The sequence below is a fragment of the Orcinus orca genome, chromosome 6 (genome assembly GCF_937001465.1).
Source record: "Orcinus orca chromosome 6, mOrcOrc1.1, whole genome shotgun sequence".
Classification (NCBI taxonomy): Eukaryota; Metazoa; Chordata; class Mammalia; order Artiodactyla; family Delphinidae; genus Orcinus; species Orcinus orca.
The window spans coordinates 111,000,313-111,024,243 of NC_064564.1; the positions used below are offsets into that span (position 1 = coordinate 111,000,313).

The following is a 23,931-nucleotide window of genomic DNA, read 5'->3' on the forward strand; positions in this document are numbered from 1 at the left end:
GAGATTATACTGGAGAAGGAGGTTCTAGGAAATAAGGGGGTAGGGCTGTAAATTATTCATCTTTGTATTTCCCAGTTCTTTGCCAAAATCTCAGTACAAAAATGTTGCTTTAGGGCTTCCCTAGTGGCACAGTGGTTGAGAGTCCACCTGCCGATGCAGGGGACACGGGTTCGTGCCCCAGTCAGGGAAGATCCCACATGCCGCGGAGCGGCTGGGCCCGTGAGCCACGGCCGCTGGGCCTGCGCGCCCGGAGACTGTGCTCCGCAACGGGAGAGGCCACAACAGTGAGAGGCCTGAGTACCGCAAAAATGAAACAAAACCCTAGCCTTAGCCAGAGCCCCACCACAGCCGCTTGGGACTCACCCCAGCCTGGCTTACCCCTCCTTCCTGATGGGGATGGGAGTAGGGGAGTCAGACAACTCAGCTGTGACAAACCTAAGGACAACTCCGTTTAATGCTCTGCCCACATCACGGAAAAGCAAGTTGATTCTCTTAACTGGCAAGTCATTAAAAACTAAAAAAGCATGAACACATTGGGTGTGACTTTTTCCACGTTATCAATTCTGGGTAAAACATTGCTCGTGCTGGCCATTGCAAATTACCTTTCAGGAGCCAGAAGGCAGCATGGAAGAAGCGTTCTGCTTAGAGGACAAAGCCTGCAGAGGACACTCTGGAAGGGAGAAGGGAAATAAAGAATCAGAACTTCATTATCACCAAGAAAATAGTGTGGTTTGGATTTGCTGCGTACAGCATGCTACAAAAACAGAATAAGAATTTAAAACTTGGCTTAGAATTTCCTCCTCACATTTATGGAATACTTACTGTTTTTTTTTTTTTTTTTTTTTGCATGCACCATCTCCTTTAATGCTAACACTGACCCTAAGCAGTAGCTACTATAATTGTACCTACTTCAGAGGTGCAGAACTGAGGCTTAGAGAAATAAATTGTTCCAGATCACGTGCAAAGCAGATATTTAAACTCAGGTGTGCTGAAAGCGTCACCTCAACTACAATACACCTATCTGTCTCATAGGAAGACCTTGTGAAGATCAGGTAGGAGAGAAGGTTAAACAGAAGTTGTGCTAATCACTGCATGTTAAACATCCCTGGAAACACAGACTTTCCTGAGTAGAAATAGTCATCTTCCCCCTACCCTTTTTCAGGCCCTTAAAAGAATACCCAGATAGTAAGATGGTTTCTAACTGGAAGGGGTTGATGCTAAACCACAAAACATTTAAGCCTTATCAACAAGTTTTCCTATGCTATATTTTATTTTGTTTCAATTTTTCTCACTTAATGTAGACTACTGTATTGTTTTATTTCTAAATTAAAATTTTATTTTTCTCGAAGTAATTGTGCACAGAGATTAAAAATAAAATAAGACCAAAAGTCTTATTTAAAAAAAGCTCTTATATTGTATTTTCTATTACTTTCTTCTCCCTGATTCTGGTCCTCAGGATATAATTTGGCTACTAGGTTGTGAGATTTTTTAAAGGCCCAGTTTACTCCCTTTCTATTTGTTTTGGGTTGTTGTTGTTGTGTGTGTATGTGTGTGTGTGTTCAGTGAAAATTGTGATAATTTACTCCATAACATTTCTTTTAAGATGAAATATTACTGTTAGAGAAATGTGAAAATGCACTATCTCAAACCAGCATATTCTTCTTTTGTAATTAAATTTTTACTTTATTTTATTTTTTCATTACCAAAGTTACACATAAAATTTGTTTAATGAGCCAAATAGTTCTAGCCACAAGTCTGGTGTCTGCTGCATCACGGCAGATCTGTCCTCAGTAGATGAGGGAAAATCGCAACCATTTTGCCCTGACGTGAAGATCCCCGTGGTGCATGATCGCTCGGCAGCATCTGCTTCTTCCCCTCTCGGATGCAAAGCGGGCAGAGTCAACTTTATAAATCCTATTACACAAATGGGCATCTTTCCCCAATGTGTGCATAAGAATGCACGCTTTCTTAGAACAACTGAGATGAGTGATGAAATACCAAATGAAGCACATTTTTTATTTCTTGCAGTTTGAATAGGGTGTGAGAATACATTTCCTTTTTAGCTGGATCCTAAGACTGGGCCAAATAACCTAACTAGGGAAACACTCACACATCCCACAGTACGCGTTGACAAGAAAGACTTTGCTTCCTCCTGAACAAGAAACCCCCAAAGCCTTTCGTTGCATGATTGAAGGTGCCAGGGCTCTTCGGTCACTGGATAATATGTGGTGTTTTGCATCGTGAGGGCTGTACAGGGTGCACGCGTGCTCTGCACAGTGCAAAATCACCGTAGCTACCCAGGAGCTTCCTAATCTGGATGCGTTTGATCCGACAATGGCACAATTTTCAGGAATTGGGCTATTGTTCTAACTGAAATGCTTAAGGTCTTTAAGGTGATTTTTGTTCCTCTGACTTTATGGCCTGCATATTCATTTTTAGTTTTCATTATCTAAGTATACAAGGTATGGTATAGGATCTGAATCTTTTTGAAATTAATTGCCTTGTAAATCAAACATATTTCCATAGAATGCACTTACTCATCATTAGCATGCGAGAGTTTCCAGTAAAATATCTTTAGTATTATTTTTATTATTAACATATTTACACTGTCACTCCAGCCCTGCACCCTTTGTGAATCTGTTTTTAAAATAAATATGACCTGATACCAGAGTGATTGGTGCAATAAAAATGCATGATGTGAAATTAATCAAATATGGTCGGGTTCAATTTATAAGGGACACATTAAGAAAAATTATTTCTTGTTCCGGTATGTCACTCTAGTGAATCAAACAGAGCTGCGTATATTTCAGCAAGAGACATGTAAAATCCATTCATTCAACAAACATTTATTATGCATTTACTGTGTGCATCACAGGGGATAAAAATCAAGCTGAGCAAACAGGAAATTCCCACATGAAACAACCGAAGACCATAAGCAACTGCATAATTGTGGAATATATGTTCAATACCCAAGGATTCCAGAAACAAAAGCTTAAGTACCAGCAGTGTGGAGCCCTGGTTAAGGGTGTGGGCCTCTGGATTTATTTCAGTTTTTTTCAGGAAGTGGCCATCAATTTTTGTGTGAGAAAAATGAGAGCAGAGAGGCATAATTCACTGTGAAGATAGGTTTTATACTCTGTATATGTGAAGGAAATAAATTTCTAATGCAGTAAAATAGAATGGAAAAGAGAAAAAACCTGGCTTGGTCTTTAGAGTCAGACAGACATGAGTTCAAATCTCAGCTCTGCTACTTACTAGCTGGGTGACCTTGGGATAAGTTCTTTGATTTTGTGGAGCTTTAGGTTTTCTTATTTATAATATGGACATGACAAAATCTTTCTCATAGGATTGTTGTGAGAATTAAATGAGATGATGTCCTCCATAAGCATTCACTAAATGTGTTATCATAGTGGGGCTGGGGGCCGTCAAAGAAGCTGTGCTGGGAGCTGCTATCGTCAAAGTTGTTGGCAAAGATGAATTGTTGGAGATGGTGTTCCGGGTGGAGAAGACAGTATGGACAGAGGCTGGAAGATAGGGCTGGAATCCAAGTATGCCACTCAATTTTAGGGATGGGGTTCTGCTTTCATCCTACTAGAGCCAGTTGGGTAGAGATAAGCCAAGTACTTGCCAGAGAAGCAGATGAGAGGCCTCAAGGATGATATTGCTACCCTTCAGGTGGCTTAAAAATGAAGAATTTCTAGGCAGATTAGCAGGAAGCATCCCTGGAGAACACCTGCAACCAACAAGCCTTAGTGGGATGGAACTCAGGACCCAACACTGTGAGCATCTTAAAAGCTGGGACTTGCCCTGCCTTATTTGGCACTGTACACTACAGCCTAGCACAGGGCCTTGTCCAAGGGAAGCAATCGATAACCACTTGATGAATGAATGAATAAGCCCCTGTGTCACGTAAAATGCAAACAATCATTTACCTACTAGCTATGTAACCTCAATCCCTGTGCCTCCATTTTCAACTGTAAAACAGGATAAGAGTACCTATTGACCTCACAGGGCTGTTATGAACATCAAATGCATTGATATTTGTAAATTGCTAAGAAGACTGCCTGGCACCTGGTCAGTTCTATAACAGTGTTTTTTAAAATACAAAATAAGTAATGATGTTAAAGGGTCCTGTGAGGATTAAATAAGAAAATGCTTGAAGGCAACAAGTATTTGAGAAGGGAAGTGTAGAGGGAAGGACCTGCCAGCCTGTGTAATGAAACCCCACCCCCAGCATGCTCAGAAGTACCCAGGCTCGGACCCAACAGGACCTGATGAATCTAGAATTTGTCTTCTCCTTGAGCCCAGCACGCAGTAGGCCTTAGGGAGCCCTGGACCTACCTGTACTCCTGCTGTCATCTCCCCTCCCCAAACTCACTGGTACCAGATGATACCTTTAGCCCAAGGCTCTGGCCTGGGTCCCACACTGTCAGCCCTGGACTACTCTAGGGCCCTACATGGCTGAAACCCATCTGTGTACTCCTGGCCAATAGCTGAAGTCTTACTTCCACTGAGATAGAATATCTCCCTGCCGCTTTCCTTCTTGCTTCTCCTTCCTCATCGGAATGATAATGCTGCCTCCCTTTGCAGATCACTGCTTCCCAGAAATCCTATTGCCCCCACCCACCAGAGAGGACTCCTTAGCTCAGCACACGATGGGTTGTACCAGGGCCCCACTGTGCCCATTGGACATGATGGTTCAGATGCCTGCTAACCCTCCTCGGCACCAGCCATCAGACTCGTCAGCCCACTGAACCCAAACTCTGCCAACTTGTTAGTTCATTCATCTATTCATAAATTCATTCACATAGTCATTTAACTAATGGTAATTCAGTTCTTCCTCTATGCCCAGCACATAGGGCTGGAGACATCGAGATCATTCACATAGTGTCCCTGAACTCAGAGAGCACACAGCCTAGTCAGGGAGAGAGAGGACTCACAACATGGGGTAATTAAGTGCAAAAATAGAAATATACAAAGTAGGAGAGGCAAGGGAGAGATTTACTACTCTTATCTGGGAGAATCAGGGAAGACTTCCCAGGAAAGCGACATCTGAGATGGATTTTGAAGAAGGAATAGGATAAGATCAGAATCATTTTAGACCGAGGGGTGAAAACACACAGAGGGATCAAAGAGTGAGGAGCTGGGCTATACGATAAGGTAGGAGATAAGCCTGGAGCGGTGGGCAGAGACCAGACGACGGTGGGAGTTGAACATGGGGCCAAGGAGCTTAAACTTCATTATTTTTGGTAAAGGAATATGGGGGACCCTGTGTTGTGCTGCCTGGATCCCCCTTCACTGGAGGGCTTGTTGCCGTGGTTGCTGGCAACGCCTTCCAGAGGCAGTCCTCAGCTGTCAGGCCATTTAGCGATTCCCTCAGCTGCAGAGAGCCACCTTGCCCAAGGTCATGCCCTTCCCTGGCAGGGCAGCTGACATCCTATGACTGACGGATGCACGAGTACAAAGGCCCACCCCTCTGGGTCCAGCTCTGGACAACTCCGAAGGCTCATTCTAGTTCCAAAGGTCCCAGTGGGGTTGGCTGAGGCTGTCATTGGTTCTACACTGAAGTTCAACTTCCCTCTCTGGTCCCTTCTGCTTTCTTCCCCTCTCTCCTATAGGAATGGGTACTGAGGGCAGTATCATCCTGGGCATGGATCCCATCCTCTTTACTTTCTCAGAACTTCATTCATCAGGGGTCCACCTCTCCATTTCTCCTACTACAAGCTCCCACCTATGAGGCATTTAAACATTCTTACATCTCTTTCAGATCCCCTACAAGTCCTCAACCCCACATTGCCTTCCAGTTCCTGCCCTCTCGCTCTCCTCTGCTTGACAGGTGAATTTCTCCAAAGAGCTGTCAACTTCCAGTCTGCAGTCCTTCCTTTGTTGACTCCATCGAACATCTGCCACCCCCCCCCAACTCCTCTAAAGCATTTTCACCTGTGCGCTATCCTCACCAGGTCATTATATTCAGTGGATGCCTCTTAGACCGGAACTCAGTTGTACTGTTGACCTCTCTCTCCGTCTTAAAACGCCCTTGGTTTCTGTGCTGCTGTGCTTTCCCAGTCTTTCTCCCACCCCATAGTGGCTCCTTTTTTCTCCATCTGTCCCTAAATTATTGCTGCTCTGTCAAAGATCCTCATTTTTCTCACTTCTCACACTCTCTCCGTGTGATCTCATTCACTGTCATGACTGCTAATACCATCAAGATGTTAAGAATCCCTAAATCTCTCTTTCTAGTGCAGACATCTCTCCTGAGCCTTAGACCCACAACTGCCCACTGGACATTGTCCCTTTGTCATTCTGCAGGCTCCACAGGCTCTGTATGTGTACAACTGAATTTGTCACCCTCCCCTCAAAACTTCAGCTCCCTCACCAGTGTCTCTGCTTCTGCTTTTCCCCAGTTCTTCTTAGCCAGATTCCCCAGGACCCCCTGATCATACCCTATCAGCTTCAGACTCGAGCTTAACCCACTTCCCTAACTCCTGACTTGAATTACACATGATTCAAAATTAAGTCATCTGCTGGGAACCAGGTTGTGGTGGCTCAGTTAAGACTGTGGGGCTCTTGAATGACTCCCCGACACCATGAGAACCAGAAACTGGAAAGCCTTCAGGACACTGGGAGCTGTCCAGCTCCTTGTCTACCATGTCCCCAACCCCTACCCCTTTCCAGGCTGCACTGTTTCTTCTTTCTGTGACTGTTCTGTTTATAAGTGGCTTTTTCCGCTGCTCCCTGTGCCATTGACTAAACATGACTGACTCAGAGGTCTGGGGGTACATGTCCTCGATTCAAATAGCCAGCAAACAAGTCAGTGTCTTCCAGATGCAATGGCAAGTCCTTAGAAGAGAGACTTTTGGGTTTAGCTGTGGTCAAGGGCTCATCCTTGGTCTGATGAGCTAAGGCTAGGAGAGTTGGGCCCTGGGGTAGGAAACGTAGTTATGGGGACTCATGGGGGTAGACGTGAGGTTCCAGAGGAAGTGGGGTCTTGTGCTGGGCAACTATCTATACGACATGATTTTACAGCCCTGAATAATCACAGATGACCAAAATTCCCAGGGTGTAGAAAATTTACTTTTAGGCAAATATCAAACCGCTTTGCCTAACCATCTTACGGTTTTGTAAAGCATCACTTACTTAATTCATCTCCTCTCCTCTTTCCACCTTATTGTGTTAATGAGTAGTAACATAATAGGAAGAATATTATAAGGGAAATAATACAAGGAAAATATCCTATGCGATTGTTCCTAAAAAATAAAATCTTAAGTATACACTTCAATAGTACTTTCTCCTATAACAGTTATTAATTATAATAATAAAATAAAAGGCCTTTTGAGTCCATTTTAATATTTTCTGTATTAAAATCTGACTTAGAAATTCAAAATGGAAGATAATCAAAAGTATCATCTAGTCGCTTTTGACAGAAGGAAGTTTATAACCTGTGTGTAAGTTCTTAGGAAATAATATCACCAGGAAATCTTTGATGGCCCCCTTATGGGTAAAAAAGAAATTTAGAAAATTTATTTTCAGATCAGCATATTGTAGCATAATTCTTTTTTTTTTTTTTTCTCAGTACGCAGGCCTCTCACTGTTGTGGCCTCTCCCGTTGCAGAGCACAGGCTCCGGGCGCGCAGGCTCAGCGGCCATGGCTCACGGGCCTAGCCGCTCCGCGGCATGTGGGATCTTCCCGGACCGGGGTACGAACCTGTGTCCCCTGCATCGGCAGGCAGACTCTCAACCACTGCGCCACCAGGGAAGCCCCTGTAGCATAATTCTTAAAGAAACTTTTACTTTAAATCAGTTTTATTGTAAGCCTAGAAAAGAAATGGGACTAGAAGATGAACAAAGTCTTGACAAGAAGCTGGTGAGAGAAAAAGAAATATACTGTGGGACCACTTGTTTTTAAGAAATGAAACTCTGGATTTATGCATCAGCTCTAAAAAAATCTCTCTAGCGGGGCTTACCTGGTGGCGCAGTGGTTGAGAGCCCGTCTGCCGATGCAGGGGACACGGGTTCGTGCCCCGGTCCGGGAAGATCCCACATGCCACGGAGCAGCTAGGCCCGTGAGCCATGGCCGCTGAGCCGGCGCGTCCCGAACCTGTGCTCCGCAACGGGAGAGGCCACAACAGTGAGAGACCCGCATACCACACACACACACACACAAAAATCTCTCTAGGCACACTGCTCAGCAGCTATTTGGATCTTGGCTGAAATTTTTACTATGTTTCAAACAAAAGCAGATTCCTTTGTTTCAAGACAGTGATTTTGTGATTCCCTATTTTCATTTATTTAACAAAATATTTTCTAATATCAATTAGATGCCAGGTATTGTTCAGGTATTGAATGTCAAAAGACCTTTTTTTCAAGGAGTAGAGTATATAAGATATATTCCTAGAGGCTATATTAAAAGGTACATATCTACTGTTATACACTGTTGGTGGGAACATAAAATGGTACAGCCTGTATGGAAAACAGTAAGGCAGTTCCTGAAAAAAGTTTTAAATAGAATTACCATATGATCCAGCAATTCCACTTCTGGGTATATACTAGAAAGAAATGAAAGTGAGAACTCAAACACTTGATCAGCCATGTTCATAGAAGCATTATTCACAATAGCTAAAATGTGAAAAAAAACCCAAGTGTATATTGACAGATGAATGAATAAACAAAATGTGATACCTACATATGATGGAATATTATTCAGCCTTAAAAAGGAAGGAAACTACGGGAAACACTACAGCATGGATGAACCTTGAAGACATTATGCTAAGTGAAATAAGCCAGTCACAAAAGGCTAATGATTCCACTTACAGGAGGTACCTGGTGCAAATTCATAGAGACAGAAAATAGAACAGTGGTTGCCAGGGGTTGTGTTTCATGGGAACAGAGTTTCAGTTTTGAAAGATGGAAAAAATGTCTGTGGATTGTTGCACACCAGTGTGAATGTGCTTAATGCTACTGGCTGAACTAAAGACTTAAAAATGGTTAAAATGGGCTTCCCTGGTGGCGCAGTGGTTGGGGGTTCGCCTGCCGATGCGGGGGACGCGGGTTCGTGCCCCGGTCTGGGAGGATCCCACGTGCCGCGGAGCGGCTGGGCCCGTGAGCCATGGCCGCTGAGCCTGCGCGTCCGGAGCCTGTGCTCCGCGACGGAGGAGACCACAACAGTGAGAGGCCTGAGCACCACAAAAAAAAAAAAAAAAAAAAAAAAAAAAGGTTAAAATGATGTTATGTATATTTAAGCACAATTTTTTTTAAAATGGTACACATTTATAAGAACTCGAGTGACACTGGAGACAAAAAGGAAGGATTTACTTCCTTTTGGGGGCTTAAAAAGGCTTTCTAGTGGTGACACTAGAGGAGGGAGGCAACATGTGTGGTGGAAATGGTCAGAAGTCTCCACTCCCAATTCCAGTCTGTCACTTAGCAATGGCATGACCTTAGGACAGGTGACATAACCCCTCTATAGGCAGTGTAGCGTGGGGGTTATTTACAAGGATGCGGAGCCAGGAGGCTTGTTTGAATCATACTTTATTTACCAGCCACATGGCCTTGGTCAAGTAAGTTGACATCTTTAGGTCTCAGTTTCTCCAACTATGAATAGGGAGGTCAATGCCCAACTCATAGGGTTGTCACGAAGGTTTAACTAGATCAAGTACGGGAAACCATTAGCACAGTGCCTGCCACAAACTAAGTGCTCAGTAAGTATCAGTAGCTGTTATTTTCTGAGCCTTATCTATAACATGGGGTTAATATTACTTGTCTTAAATTCTTAGAGTTATTTTGAGGCTCAGTAGAGATTCTGTAGGTGAAACAGGTTAGACAGCATTATTGAAGATGGGTTAGATTTGGGTATGTATTCTCACTGAAGGGAACAGCATGAGGAAAAGGAAGAGCCCCAAAAGTGTGGGCATTAGGACTGATTAATGCACCCAGCGTATGGAAAGGAATAATGGGAAATAAGGCTGGAGAGGTAGAACTGGGACAGCTTCTTTAGGGCCTTGAAGGCCTGCCTAAGAAGCGCACCACAGAGGTAGATCCAATGGAATGTAAGTGAGAGAGGGCAAGGATCGTGCCATGATTTGATTTGGCATTGAGAATTAAATTCGGAGGATGTGTCAGGCTGCCTTCAAAATGATGCCTCTCTTGGTCAGGTTGGGCTGCTATAACAAAATACCACCGACTGGGTGGTTTAAACCACAGGCATTTATTTCTCACAGTTCTGGAGGCTGCGGAAATCTGAGAGATGCCAGTATGGTGGGGCTCTGCTAAGAGTCCTCTACCTGGCTTGCAGATGACTGCCTTCTCTCTGTATTCTCACATGGCAGAGAGAGGAAGTTCTGGGGTCCTTTTCTTATAAGGGTATTAATCCCATCATGGAATCTCCACCTTCATGACCTCATCTAAATCTGATTACCTTCCAAAGGCCTCACCTCCTAATGCTATCACATTATGGGTTATGGCTTCAATATATTAATTTGGAGGGGGACACAAATATTCAGTCCATAGTAGCTCCCAGTGACCCTTATCTCCTGATAGTCATGTTCTGTGTGATCCTCTCCCCTGGAGTGTGGGTTAGATCTAGTGACTTGCTTCTAATAAAGAGAACACAGCAAAAGTGTTAGGATGTCACTTATGAGATTAGGTTACAAGAAGACCGACTTCCTCTTGCCTGCCCTCTCTTGCTCTCTGGCTTCCTCACCCTTTTGGAAGCCAGCTACCATGTTGTGAGCTGTCCTATGGAGAGGTCCACAGATCAAAGAACTGATGTCTCCAGCCAGCAGTCTTTGAGCACCTGAAGCCTGCCAACAGCCATGCGAGTAAGCTGGGAAGTGGATCCTCCCCCTAGTGAGCTATGAGTTTTCTGCAGCCCTGGCTGTCACCTTGATTGCAGCCTTGTGAGAGATTCTAAGACAGAGGCACCCAGCTAAGTTGCATCCAAATTCCTAACACACAGAAACTTTGAGATAATAAATGTTTGCTGTTTTAAGCGGACAAGTTTTGGGGTAATTTATTACACAGCAATAGATAACTAATCCAGAGACCAATAAGGCTGCCCTCACTTCAGATGCCAGCCACAAGTCAAGGCTCCCCAGACCACCTGTACTTTTTTTTTTTTTTATAAATTTATTTACTTATTTATATTTTTGGGCTGGGTTGGGTTTTCGTTGCTGGGCATGGGCTTTCTCTAGTTATGGCAAGCGGGGGCTACTCTTCATTGCTGTGTGTGGGCTTCTCATTGGGGTGTCTTCTCTTGTTGTGGAGCATGGGCTCTAGGCGCACGAGCTTCAGTAGTTGTGGCACGAGGGCTCAGTAGTTGTGGCTCGCGGGCTCTAGAGCGCAGGATCAGTAGTTGTGGCACACAGCCTTAGTTGCTCCACGGCATGTGGGATCTTCCCGGATCAGGGCTCAAATCCTTGTCCCCTGCATTGGCAGGCAGATTCTCAACCACTGCACCACCAGGGAAGTCCCCACCTGTACTTCTGACCAACTAGCTACAAATGTGGGTGTTCCCATGACTCCCTCAGGTTCAATAATTCACTAGAATGACAGAGAACTCTGAAAAGCACTATACTTATGATTACAGTTTTATTATAAAGCATATAAAGCAGGACCAGTCAAATGAAGAGACACATAGGTCAAGGTCCTGAATGCAGAGCTCCCAAGCTCTCTCCCCGTAGCATCAGGGCACATTACCTTCCAGGCATACCAATGTGTTCACCAACCAGGAAGCTCCACTGAGCTTTGGTATCTAGAGTTTTTATTAGGGCTTCATTACATAGGCATGATTGATTGATTCATTGGCCACATGACGGAACTCCATCTCCAGCTCCCTTCCCTGCCAGGGAGGATGAGCTGGCTCAAACCCTACCCTCTCACTACACAGTTGGTCTTCCTGGTTATCAGCCCCTAATCCTGAGTGTTCCTGTTAGCATAAACTCAGGTGTGATCCAGGGGCTCACGAATAACAAAGACACTCCTGTCTCTTGGCAAATTCCAAAGGTTTTAGAAGTTATCTCCAGGAACCTAGGACAAGATCAGATAAATTTTTTTATTATATATAACATCTTCCAACCTGTAGGAGCTCATACTATATACCAGGCACTGTGTGAGGCTATTCTTCCATCCACCCATCCTTTATATATTTATAGTGCTAGAATAGCTTTGCTGGAAGTAACAGAAAACCCAACCAATAGGAATTTTAAAATAGGAATTAAATTTTCTTACATAACTAGAAACCCAGGAGTAAGCAATGTTGGTTTTGTTCAGATGTTCAGTGATGTCTCCAGGCACCTAGGCTCTCCCTATCTCTCTGCAACACTTAACTATGTTTATTTTTGATCAATGTTTTATTTTAGAATATTTACAGAAAAATGATAAAATAGTACAGAGGTTCTCCAATACCTCCCACATGGTTTCCCCTATTATTAACATCTTATACTAATATGGCACATTTGTTGAATGTACAATTAATGAACCAGTAGTGTTACATTATTATTAACAAAAGTCCATAGTTTATTCAGATTTCTTTAGTTTTCCCTAATGTCCTTTTCCTGTTCCAGAAACCAATCTGGGATATCATTTTACATTTAGTTGTCATATCTCCTTAGACTCTTCTTGGTTGTCATATCTCCCTAGACTTTTCTTGGTTGTCACAGTTTTTCAGATATTCCTTTTTTTTTTTTTTTTGGCGGTACGTGGGCCTCTCACTGTTGTGGCCTCTCCCGTTGCGGAGCACAAGCTCCGGACGCGCAGACTCAGCGGCCATGGCTCACGGGCCCAGCTGCTCCACGGCATGTGGGATCTTCCCAGAACCGGGGCACGAACCCATGTCCCCTGCATCGGCAGGCGGACTCTCAACCACTGAGTCACCAGGGAAGCCCCGATATTCCTTGTTTTTGATGACCTTCAAAGTTTTGAGGAGTACTAGTTGGGTATTTTGTAGAATGTCCCTCAACTGGAATTTAATGTTTTTCTCATGATTAGATTGGGATTATGGGTTTTGGGGAGGAAGACCACAGAGATAAACCACCAAACCATGTGGATTTTTATTCTCGTACTGTCACCTCATTATCACAAGATGGCTGCTGCTACCACTCCAGAATCAGAACTACATTCAAAGATGGAAAGAGGCAGAAGGAAGAAGAGCTATGTCTGTCCTTTTTCTTTAAACCAGGAAACTAATCCATCCCTTGAACAGGCTCAGAAGGCAGGAGACAGGATGCTTATACTCAGCTTAGACCGTCACTGAGACTGAGCACATTGCCATCAGAATAATCAGGGTTCTATCAGCATGGAAGGAGGTGGGACAGTGAATGACAGCAACAGACAGTGTTGGCCCCAAGTGCCTACTATGTATGAGACTGCACTGTACTAGGTGCTATGAGGAATGAAAGGATGTTAAAGATGGGGCTTTCTATCAAACCTTCCAGAAGTTATGTATTCCAATAAATATTCTCTTTTAAGGACCTCAGAGTAGGAGGGTGCACTGTTATCTCACTGATCCTTTGGTTGCTCAATCGAATACATCTTCAGAAGATGAAGATTTGTCACATGTCACATGTACTACCAACTGTAAAGGCCACTTTTAAAGAGTCATTCCCAAAGTGATGGAGCAATGATATGTTTGGGAATAAGTATTTAGTCAATTTCGCCAAAGTGACAACTTCTTAGATATCTGAGGTTTGTTTTTTTTTAAAGCCAAATCAGTCATGTGACAGTCCATCTCAAAATATATACTTTGTCCTTAACATGCATACGAACTAGATGAGAAAACTAACAGGTGAATTGAGCGCAAACAACATGGGTCTATCTAGTATGGTGGTAAATTACAATATTACAGGCAATATATTTGGAGAGAATTTACAGCAGATGAAGATCAATGAAGGCAGGCATGGCAGGAAAGCTTCAGAGAGGTGTGGTCCTAGATGGCCATGAAGGATGGTCTGGCTGGGCTTTGTTCTTCATTTCCCTGTTCTGCTGCCATGAGACCCAGATTCCTCTAATCCCTCAGAGAGTTGTTTATCCTCTTTTTATTAAGTACTTGGTTACTTTCATTAATTTACAGTTCACCTGTGAAACCTTGTGACTTTTACTTAGTAATCTTGATTAAATGACTTCTTTTGCAGTGTTTCATAGGGCAGACTTTGCAGCCACACAGATCAAGATTTGAATCCCAGGTCCAGTACTTACTGGCTTGGTGGTCTTGTGTAAGTTCCTTACCGTCTTTCAGTCTGCTTCCTTATATTTAATAATCTCACCTAGGTAGGGCTGTTGTGAGATTGAAATAAGATGGAGTAAGAACACAGAGCACAGTATCCTACTCTGAGAGAGTACAGGATAATGGCATCTGCTGTGATGATCACCATATTGATATAGGCAGTGGTGCCATTAATATAAACCAAGCTCATGGAAAGGGATGGATAGGACAGAGCCCCTACTTGGTTGTCACCACTTTGTCACTGTTCACTTTACATGAATGTACACTCACCAAAAGTAAATTCCATTTCCTTTGACTTTTTAATAATCACTGCCTTAGAAACAGCAAAGGTGGATTTAGGTACTTAGGGAGGTTCTATTCTATTATCTGTGAAGGCACCAACAATGCGACTCAGATTGCTGAGTGAGACAAGGCAACATCCTGAGAAACTGGCAAAAGCACAGGAGATCTTGGAGCATGTGCAATTAGTTGACACTGTTTATTGGGGCTTGGAAACCAATCTAAAAGAATTTATGCTTTAAATCAATGGCAGTTGTCAATGAGCCTGTGAGGGAATCCTTGCTAGGACCCTCTGGCTTTTACTGCAACTCATATTGACAATAACAAAAGAGAAGCCTCCCAAGCAGAAGGTCAATCTAATCCAATCACTTAATGCAGAATTATGGTATCAAGTTTCCACATCACTGAATGACCATGGGTTTAGAGGTGTGCACCATAAAATAGCTGCGGGTGTTAGACATTTAACAAGTTGTTTTATTCCTAATTGGTGGCATTTGCTTAACTGTTTTCTTAATTCTGATTTATGTTTTTATGTTCCTGTTTGTTTACATAGCCCATACATCCCATTTGCCTTTATTTGCTTAAGTGTTTCTTTAATTTTATTTACATTTTTATATATGTTGCTTTGCTTACATAACTCATTGTTTGAAGTGGGCTAGAAATAACCATAAATCCCCATTGCTAATTAGGCTCATCCTCATAACTGATTAGTCAAGATTATGAGCCTAGAATGAGGGCAGGGAGGAGGTCTGATAGTGAGTCACAGGATCATTGAATTTTAGAGCTGGAAGAAATTTAGAGCTTCAGACATCTTTCAGATAGAATTCCGTGGTTTTACATCTTCAGCGTTGGCAATTATGAAAGACTGGCTGCTTGCTCTTGCTCCTTTATGCAAAAATATATGAAGATTTGGTGACAGCTTTTGAAAAACAAGTTAAGAATAAAAAGGAAGCCCAATCAATGATGACTATGAGTAACCCATTATGGGGGCTTAAAAGAAGAATCGGAAACTTGACACATATATGGGTTACAGAAGAGCCAGGAATATTAATGGACATAAAGGGGCTTCTTCAGAAGTAAGAAGCAGGGATTGTTTGGAACTCCCTCTCCAGCAGCTGTGCAGTTTGTAAAGATTTTAGCTTGCCTTACTGTAAGGTTAGCTATTAGCTTTGCAGTGGGGAGTATTTAAAAGTACACACAACATGAAGGAAAGAACCTGGAACCGAGTAGCCTGCTTCATTCCAAGAATCCATCTGGCATGTAAAGAACTGCTTGTCCTACATTAAACCCTGCAGAGTAAGAACAATTTTTCATATCTCATAACCCTATTTTTGGTTTCAGGTAAGACAGCTTACTGAGTTTGGGGAAGGAACAAGAGGACTTTTCAGAATCACCTAACCAAAGGGCCCATCTAGGGTGAGCTCCATGGATCTTAAATCGGGAAAATACGTTGAAGCTCTGTTTGGGAAATTAGGTTAAGAGGAAGCTCAGGCGTCCACAAGCGGTGTAAGTCTAGACCCCCAAATAATGTGAGCATTTAGTTGTTTGTAGGCAGAGTACAATGGAAGAAAAAGTGTTATATATATGACAATCCGTGGCTGGAGTCACCAACATTAAATGACTCATAGTGGTGGGGTAAATTGATAAGCAGAATCCAGTCTATCCTTAAATAAACATATCTTTGTAATAAAGAGCTCAATTTGCAGCTTTGGTCTATATGGAGGCGGCTAAAAGCAAACGCTGCGGAAGGAGTGGTCCCTGGATTACCAGGAATTGCAGAGTGTGTAAAAGGTTGTAAACTGTTAATTAGTCCTGGATGTCAGGCCGTTTCCCTCCTCCCGGATCCACTTCCCTCTGACACATTTTCATGTGCTCCTCTTTCAAGGGAAAGTGTGTGTTACTCATATCCACTGAGCTCAGGCATGAAGCATGCGGGACAACGGGCTCCCACCTTACCTGGTCACCTCTTGAGGGACAGCGCAAGGCCAGAGCGCTGGCGCCAACTCTGAGCAGCGACCTCTCGGTTACTATGGTGATCGCGGGATGGGCGGGGCCCCCATGCGCTGCGTCCCCGCCTCTGCCCAGGACTTTTCGAACGCTCCAATAGGGACAGCCCTTTCTTGCCTCTGTCCCGCCCCGTTCGGATCCGAGCGCGATTCGATTGGCCTGGGACGGGCGGCCGGGTACCCTGAGGATACCACCTCCCGTCGGAAGAGCCGGAAAGTGTACCAGGCGCTGTCCGAGGCGTGAAGCTCACGGCGCTGCGGGGAAGCACATGGTTGGCCTTGGAGCGAGTTGCCCCGTGTCCCGTCCATAACTCTTGGCACCCATGACTGCTAACACTAGGGAGCAGGAATCGGGGTGTGGGCACGTTTGCGGGCCGAGGCGGCCCATCCCGGGTGGCGAGGACGCGATGAGACTTAAGGATCCGGTGGCGCGCTCTCGGGCGCAGGGGATCAGAGGCCAGAGGGGCCGGGCCGAAGCCCGGGGGCGGTGCCAGCGATGGCGGCGGGAGGCGCAAGGCCCAATGAGCGCGCGCACCGCCCCCGGGGGCGGGGCGTGCAGAGCACTCCCCCGCCCTCCCGCTTGCCCCCGCCCCTCCCCCCGGGCGCTGGGGCCGCAGTGAGTGAGTGGCACTGGCAGCCTGTCAATCCCTCAGCCGAGCGGCCTTCGAGCCCGGTCCGCTGGCAGGGTGCGCGGCTCCGGCTGTGGCGGCGGCGACTTCTTCCGCCCCATCAATCTGCTGTCCGCTCCGCGCACTGCCCGCCGGGGCCCTCCATCGGGCTTCGCGTACCCGCAGCGCCAGTCCGCCCGCTCCCAAACTTTCCTCCTCCGCTCCCCTCGGCCCGCCCGCCGGCCTCCTGCGCCGCCGCCCGCCGCCGCCGCTCCCTCCCCCGGGGCCGCTGGGGCTCGGATCCCGCCCGGCCGAGGCGGCGGAGGCGGCGGCGGCGGCGGCGGCGGCGGCCGAGGGAAGGGAGTGCGCAGACTGGCGCGGGGGGCGGCGGGCGTCCCGGCAACTCGGCTGGCGCTGAGGAGCAAGTTGAGCGGGGCCACCCGGCGGGGCGCGAGGCGGCGAGGAGGCGGCGCGGCGGCCGCGTGAGGGCAGCGGGCGCCGCTGCCTCCGCCTCCGCCACCGACGCGGAGCCCGGCGCTTCCGCCCGCCGCTTCTCCTCAGCCTCGGCGGCGGCGGAAGCCAGACCGAGCGCCCGTCCGCACCGCCTCAGCCGCGGGCCCCGCCGGCCGGGCGGCCCCCTCCCCGCGCGGGCGGGGAGCGCGCGGCCGCCTCCCCCTCCCCCTCCCCCTCTTTCTTCTCCTCCCTCGTCGCCGCCGCCGCCGCCGCCGCCGCCGCCTCAGCCTTCGCCTCGGCCGCCGCCGCCGCCCGCTCCCGCCCGCGCGCGGCGGGATGGACGATCAATCCAGGATGCTGCAGACTCTGGCCGGGGTGAACCTGGCGGGCCACTCGGTGCAGGGGGGCATGGCCCTGCCGCCTCCCCCGCACGGCCACGAAGGGGCGGACGGCGACGGCAGGAAGCAGGACATCGGCGACATCCTCCACCAGATCATGACCATCACCGACCAGAGCTTGGACGAGGCGCAAGCAAAGTTGGTGTCGTCTCATTAAGCATCTTTTGTGTGTGTGCGGGAGCCGGGCCCGCGGCACAGTCGGGGCCGGGGTGGCGCCCGGGCCGGGTCCTCAGCCCGGGGCGGGGAACTTTCTCCGAAAACAGGCCGCCGGCCCGGGCCTCTGGGGGACTTGCCCTGGCGCCCCTCGACGCGGGTGGGAGTCGGCAAAGTTGCTCTCGGGGCGCGGGACGGACTTCGTGCCGCGTGGATTTTGTGGGTGTCTCTCACCCGCCCCCCTAGTCAGGCCCTCTGGCAGCCCGGCCCCCTCGCACGGATTCAAACCTCCCGCCCGGACCCGGGTGCACGCCGCCGCGAGCGGGCCCCGGGCCGCACTTGAGGGAAGTGCAACTTTCTCCTCGGCCCAGGGTCCCAGCGCCCGGCTCCGCTTGGCCGCGGGACGACCTCGCCATGCGGGCGGCCGCCCCAGCCCGGGCGCTGGGCGCTGGGCGGTTCCCCGGCGGGTCCGGGCGCGGGCGGCCAAGTTCTCGGGAAGGGAGGGCCGCCTCGCAAACTTTGCCGAGCTGTCACCGCCCGCTGGCCGCAGCCGGCCGGCCGCCAGCCCGCGCAGCGCCCGCTCCCCCGGCGGAGGGCGGACGCAGGAGCCCCTCCACGCCGTCGCCTCTCGCGGGTCGCCGCCGTCTGCCCCCGGATCGCGGCTCCCCGAGCAGGTTCGCGTCCCGCGGTGGCCGAGACTGCTGACTGCCGGGCAGATGGGTCGCGCTTCGTGCGGGCTGGAGCTTTAGCCGCCGGAGCTTGTCGGCTGTCGCTAACTAGTCAACTTGAGTTTCGGTTGACTTGCGATGGTTCAAAAGAGCCTTCCAAAATAGGGGGCCGGAATTAAATATTGGGTCTAACTTAAAGGAAGGCGCCATATTATTCCATAGGTGATGCTAATACCTTTGTGTTTTGCTATTTGTTTTTTAAGGAAACATGCCCTGAACTGTCACAGAATGAAACCCGCGCTCTTCAGCGTCCTGTGTGAGATCAAAGAGAAAACAGGTAAGACGCTGCGCCCCGCAGTGGGCCCGGAGACCCCCGAGGTGGGGTCCGAGCTACTCCTTCGACTCTCCAGTTGAGAGCTGCTGCTTTTGGGCACCGCCATCTTTGATCATTCTTTCCTTCCCACCTCCTGATCGTGAGAAAAAACTGCAATAAATCTGGAGTCGATTTCTTAATTCCGCTCCTTGTGTAAAATGAAGTGTAGATGCGGACGGGTCTGGGTCGCAGTCCCCAGGCGGCCACCCCTGGCTGCAGGCGGGGAGAGGGCCGGGAGCGCCTGCCACCCTTTCCTGCTCCTTTCGCCTTGTTTGTATGTCAGTTTTTAAAAGGAGCAACGGGAGACTGGATGCCAGGGACCGAGACCCGGGGAGAAGCATATTCCGAACTTTGTTTTACGTAGCCTTAAGCTTCAGTTCCACAGATAGAAGAATAGATGCAATTGAACAGACTCCAGTAGCATGTTTGAATTAGTGTTTTAGTTGGGAATACTACTTTTAAGAAGCAGGAAGGGTAATGATATGTTTAGGCATATACAATGTGTTTATTACATCTATTAATATTTTTATTAAATTTTATGTTTAAAGCCATTACATTGTAAGCATACTTAATATATTTTATGAAGTAGAAAAAGGTCCACAGGTGCAGGTTGAGCAATTTTTGAAGTGTTCAAGGCAGGGAATATATGAGGAGACAGCTTTTACAGAAGTGCTGGAATGAAAACTACAAATACATATTAGACAAATTTCTGACAATTCATTTCAACTTAGTTTCCTTGTTAGACTTTTTAAAATTGAAGATATTTTAGTCTTGAGGTGATAGTAGCGAGTCAAGTGGAATTAGAGATTTAATCTAGATGTTTTAGGTCCTATTTGGCGTTATCTTCCCTGTATATGGTGAACAAGTGTGTGTGTGTGTGTGTGTGTGTGTGTGTGTGTGTGTATGTATGTATGATGGGTATACAGTATTATAAAGTTGCCATTTTTTAAGTTGGCAAGAGAAAAGAAGAGAAAGTTAAAGTCTAGGCTATAGCAGTGTTTAAGTGGAGATATTTAAAAGGTTAAATGTGATTGTGTTTAAATTGAGTGTACAAATAATAGCACACTGTATATAATTGTTAGTTGGTAGGAGAGTTGCCCTCCTTTTAAACAGATTTTTCACCCTGCAATTCTATTCTGATCCTAAAAGTAATCAATAAAAGGTGAGGGGTTATTGCTGTGTATTAAAATATAAGCTAAAACCATAATTAACAACAAATTTTGAGAGCCTTAAAGAGTGCTTTTCCTGCTTTTCATTCACATAGTATGCATGGTTTCTTAATGTTGAGTGATTGTTTTTAAGATGTATTTTACTTTTGAAAACCACAGGCATTTAAAATTACTAACTTTTACTCTGTTGATTTTTAGCTACCTTTAGAAAGCATTGTGATTTAAAACATAGCTAATTTTTATCTGACTATAAAATGAGACATCAAGCATTAAATCTTGAAGATTCTTAGTTTAGAAGCCTAAAAGTGTAATTCTCAGTAAATTATGTTGCTTAATGTCCAAGGGTTTTCTTGCTATCAGGGCTCCACTTCAGTTTCTGCTGACAGCTAAGCACTGGGGTATTGACTATGTTGTGAATATTAAGATTGATTCAACTTTATACGGCTTTATGTTACTAGGAGAGGGGATTGATGTCCCTCCCCTCTCACCCCCTCCTCATGATTTGTATTTATTATTTTGCCTTTTTAAAGTTTTGGCCTAGCTAGCTTGAGAACCAAACCCAGCAAACTGCTTTTCTTGTTTAGACATTTAGCAGCAGGCAGAATTCAATTAGGAAGCGTAAGTCCTCTAGTTGCTTATTTGCACAAGACTTAAGTTACACCATTCTGAAAGGAAAGTATAGTCAACCTCATGTCAAAGGTGAGTTACGAAAAAGAAACAAGCCTTTTCAGAGTCTGGGATTACTGGCAGAGAGAGCTTTGGCAGGGCGCTTGCTGTTTAAGAAGCAAGAGGTAGCTGACAAAAGAAATTTTTGTGTTTTGAAAATTGTTTGTGAGGCTTTCAGTGATAACTTGTAAATTAGATCCTCTTTTTGTGCTTTGGCCAGCGGATCCAAGTTTGCACGTTATCTCTTTTGTAAAAGCCAACAGCCGACAAAGAGTAAAGGTGGCTGTCTTGGGCAGAGGCATCTTCCTGCCAGCCTCTCTGAGCTCGAGAGGGACGGGATTTAAGTACTGAATGATTGATGGGGGTGAAGCTCTTTCTCTGCTTTCCTTTCTCCCCTGCTACCCATAGCTCCACCTCACTCCAAAACTAGTCTTAGAAGGAGACAGGGACGCTGGACTCAGAATCCTTGATTTGAAATAAAACAGCTGTGTAGACATTAGTGTTACCGAAGCAAAGAAACTGGGACAGCAAATTCCAGGCCTCCCCCCCACACCCCCAATCTGTTCCCACAGTCATGCTTTGGAAACAGTGAACTTATAAAATAAGCATTGTAGGATATAATGTATATTGCATAATGCTTTTAAAAAAATCATTTTATTAAATCTAATAACATAGTATCCAAAGATTAATTCTCTATAACCTAGAGAAAGTTTACCTAGTCATTTGTAATAGAAACTGGGAACATTACGTGATGACTCTATCCTGCACAATAGAGGGGTAAGGGGTTGACTAGTGGGGAGATGGGGGGTAAAGCTGTCCTTTCAATGGATAATGTCATTTCAGTTATGCTTTTTCTAAAATAAGACAAAATCATTAAAAAAAAATCCACGTATTTGTAGATCTGCCCAGTAGATTTTGAGGTTTCTGATCAGGCAGTGAGCACTGCAAGTTCTGATGCACATGAGGGATTTAGTTTGGAAAACATCTTTTTTCCCTCCTACCAAATAAGAAAAGGTATTTTTCCTTTTTGACATATAAATGAGTAATCTACCATAATTATATTTTTTTCTTGTTCAGAGGTAGGAAAAGTATACTATGAGATGCTTGCTTTTTCTTGAAAATGTGTTCTTTCATAAAATTTATCATACAGTTATTTTGGGGCAGAAATATGTCATTGTTGAATTTTGGTATTTATGCATTTTGAAAGCACCTGAAAGTTACAGGCTTTAAAACAAGATATTTGTCCATTTTAAACTAAGTAAGCAACCAGTGAGGTAATTGTTGATATGTTAAGATTTCTTTCTCTCTCTCTCTCTTTTTTTTTTTTTTTTCTCTCTCTCTTTTTTTTTAGCCATATTTTACCATCTATCTATCATTAAATATCCGTGATGCTATGAGGTCTCCTAATCTACATACTTCTTTGGGGGCATTCCCTCACATCTTTCTGGCCACCTTAATCTTGATTGTTGAAGTACTTTGTGAGAGGATTCCATCTTCATAAATCTGTCTTCTTTCCAAAGCCCTTAATTATGAGAGTTTGAATGAAGGAAATGGCTCTTTTTGAGAAAAAAATGTATTAAAAAAATTTTAAAATGAAAGTTCAACAGTATATAATCTGAGTCATATTGTTAAAAAATGTTGTGTATTAAAAAAAAAATCAACATAACCTTTTCCTTTCTAAACGGTAGGTTAAAATACTCCACATTGATAGCTGCCAACCAAACTCTGATTTATTGCCACCACAAACCCTAAATAGCATTCATTTACTAGTAATGTCTAATGGCATACATGATGGTTTACCAGATTTGTGGCCTTTGTGAGGCTTATAAGCAGGACTGACTTGGGAAGATCATAAAACTTAATGAACTTCTCTACTGCAGGAGGTGTCCGCAGGGGAAGAGAAAGGCCTGCTTGCCTGGTTGGACTGGTTGAAGTATTTTTTATGTTTAAGGAGAAGAAGGAAATTACTATTAAAAATGCTTTCCTTTTAAAGGAACCCTCCCTAGAAAGAGTCATAAGGATTTTACATATCAAAACTGGATCAAGAAGGTAGCTTGTGAGTTTTTATATGCATTTAGAATATGATATATATGATTAAACCTTTTATCTTTACTGCTGTAAGTGTGACTAGCTTTCAGAGGGGTAAGGCAAGTACTCTCAGTCAACACCTCTCTATTTAATTCTGACTCTGAAGGTTTAGAGACTCATGGTGTCTTTCTGGTCTGTTTTCTTTTATTTTAATGCTTCAATATAAAAATTTGTTCATTTTTCTTCTTCAGTGCCATGTAATTCTTCAATTCCCAGTGTATAAAACCCAAATATTCCATCAAGTGAAAATTTAACAAGAAAGGTGAAAACTGTTATATGTGAGTCTAAATGTTATATATGTTGCGTACATTCTTTTAAGTTGCTCTTGAGATACTTCCAATATAGTTATCATTATTTGTTCCAAAGTTTTAAAAACAAATGCACTGTTACATACATGATTCATTTTTGTGAACTTATTTTCTAGTTTTAAAAAACTTTCTATTATGAACAACTTCAAATGTAAAATATACATAGAGAAGAGAAACTTGAATCCCTATGAACTCATTGCCCACCTTCAGCAGTTAGCAACACTTGGCCAATCTTGTGTTCTCTGTAACTCCCACCCTTTCAAAATTATTTTGAAGCAAATTTTAATGGACCTTTAACGTTGTAAATTTCATATCAGTTTTAGGCATTATGGCTTGTTTACATTGGAAATATTAAATGCTTAAACGGGAAAAAATACAAAGTTAGTTTATCTTGGAAATGTCATAAATTGTATTGCTTTATTACAAATTTTTCCTCAGAGCAGTTTAAGAATATTTTTTGTTTTCTATTTTTATAGATTTGTTTAACTTACTGGAGCTTTTTAAGGAAATTTTGAGGGAGGATGTAAAAGAGTGATGTTTTTCT

The 23,931-nt window shown here is 44.9% G+C and overlaps 1 protein-coding gene and 1 long non-coding RNA gene across 7 annotated transcripts in view; one reads left to right on the forward strand and one right to left on the reverse strand.

The window, feature by feature from the left end:
* Positions 1 to 11,569: 11,569 nt before the first annotated feature.
* LOC117201097 (uncharacterized) lies at positions 11,570 to 16,521 on the reverse strand. The gene is made up of 3 exons (XR_007477729.1): positions 16,454 to 16,521; positions 15,714 to 15,786; positions 11,570 to 15,416 (listed from the first exon to the last, which is right to left on the reverse strand). It is a non-coding gene; the product is annotated as an uncharacterized LOC117201097 (long non-coding RNA).
* A 1,246-nt stretch (positions 16,522 to 17,767) lies between these two features.
* The window catches only part of PBX3 (PBX homeobox 3), a 230,973-nt gene continuing 224,809 nt past the window's right edge, over positions 17,768 to 23,931 (forward strand). Inside the window, exons 1-2 of one of the 6 annotated variants that reach the window (XM_049710708.1) lie at positions 17,768 to 18,100; positions 19,047 to 19,120. In XM_049710708.1, the coding sequence (XP_049566665.1) occupies positions 17,901 to 18,100; positions 19,047 to 19,120 (274 nt within the window). In that variant the 5' untranslated portion in view covers positions 17,768 to 17,900. Of the gene's footprint in view, positions 18,101 to 18,486; positions 18,790 to 19,046; positions 19,121 to 23,931 lie in introns of those variants that run through there. The other 5 variants (XM_004269216.2, XM_033427194.2, XM_049710707.1 and 2 more) reach the window with 5 other exon arrangements.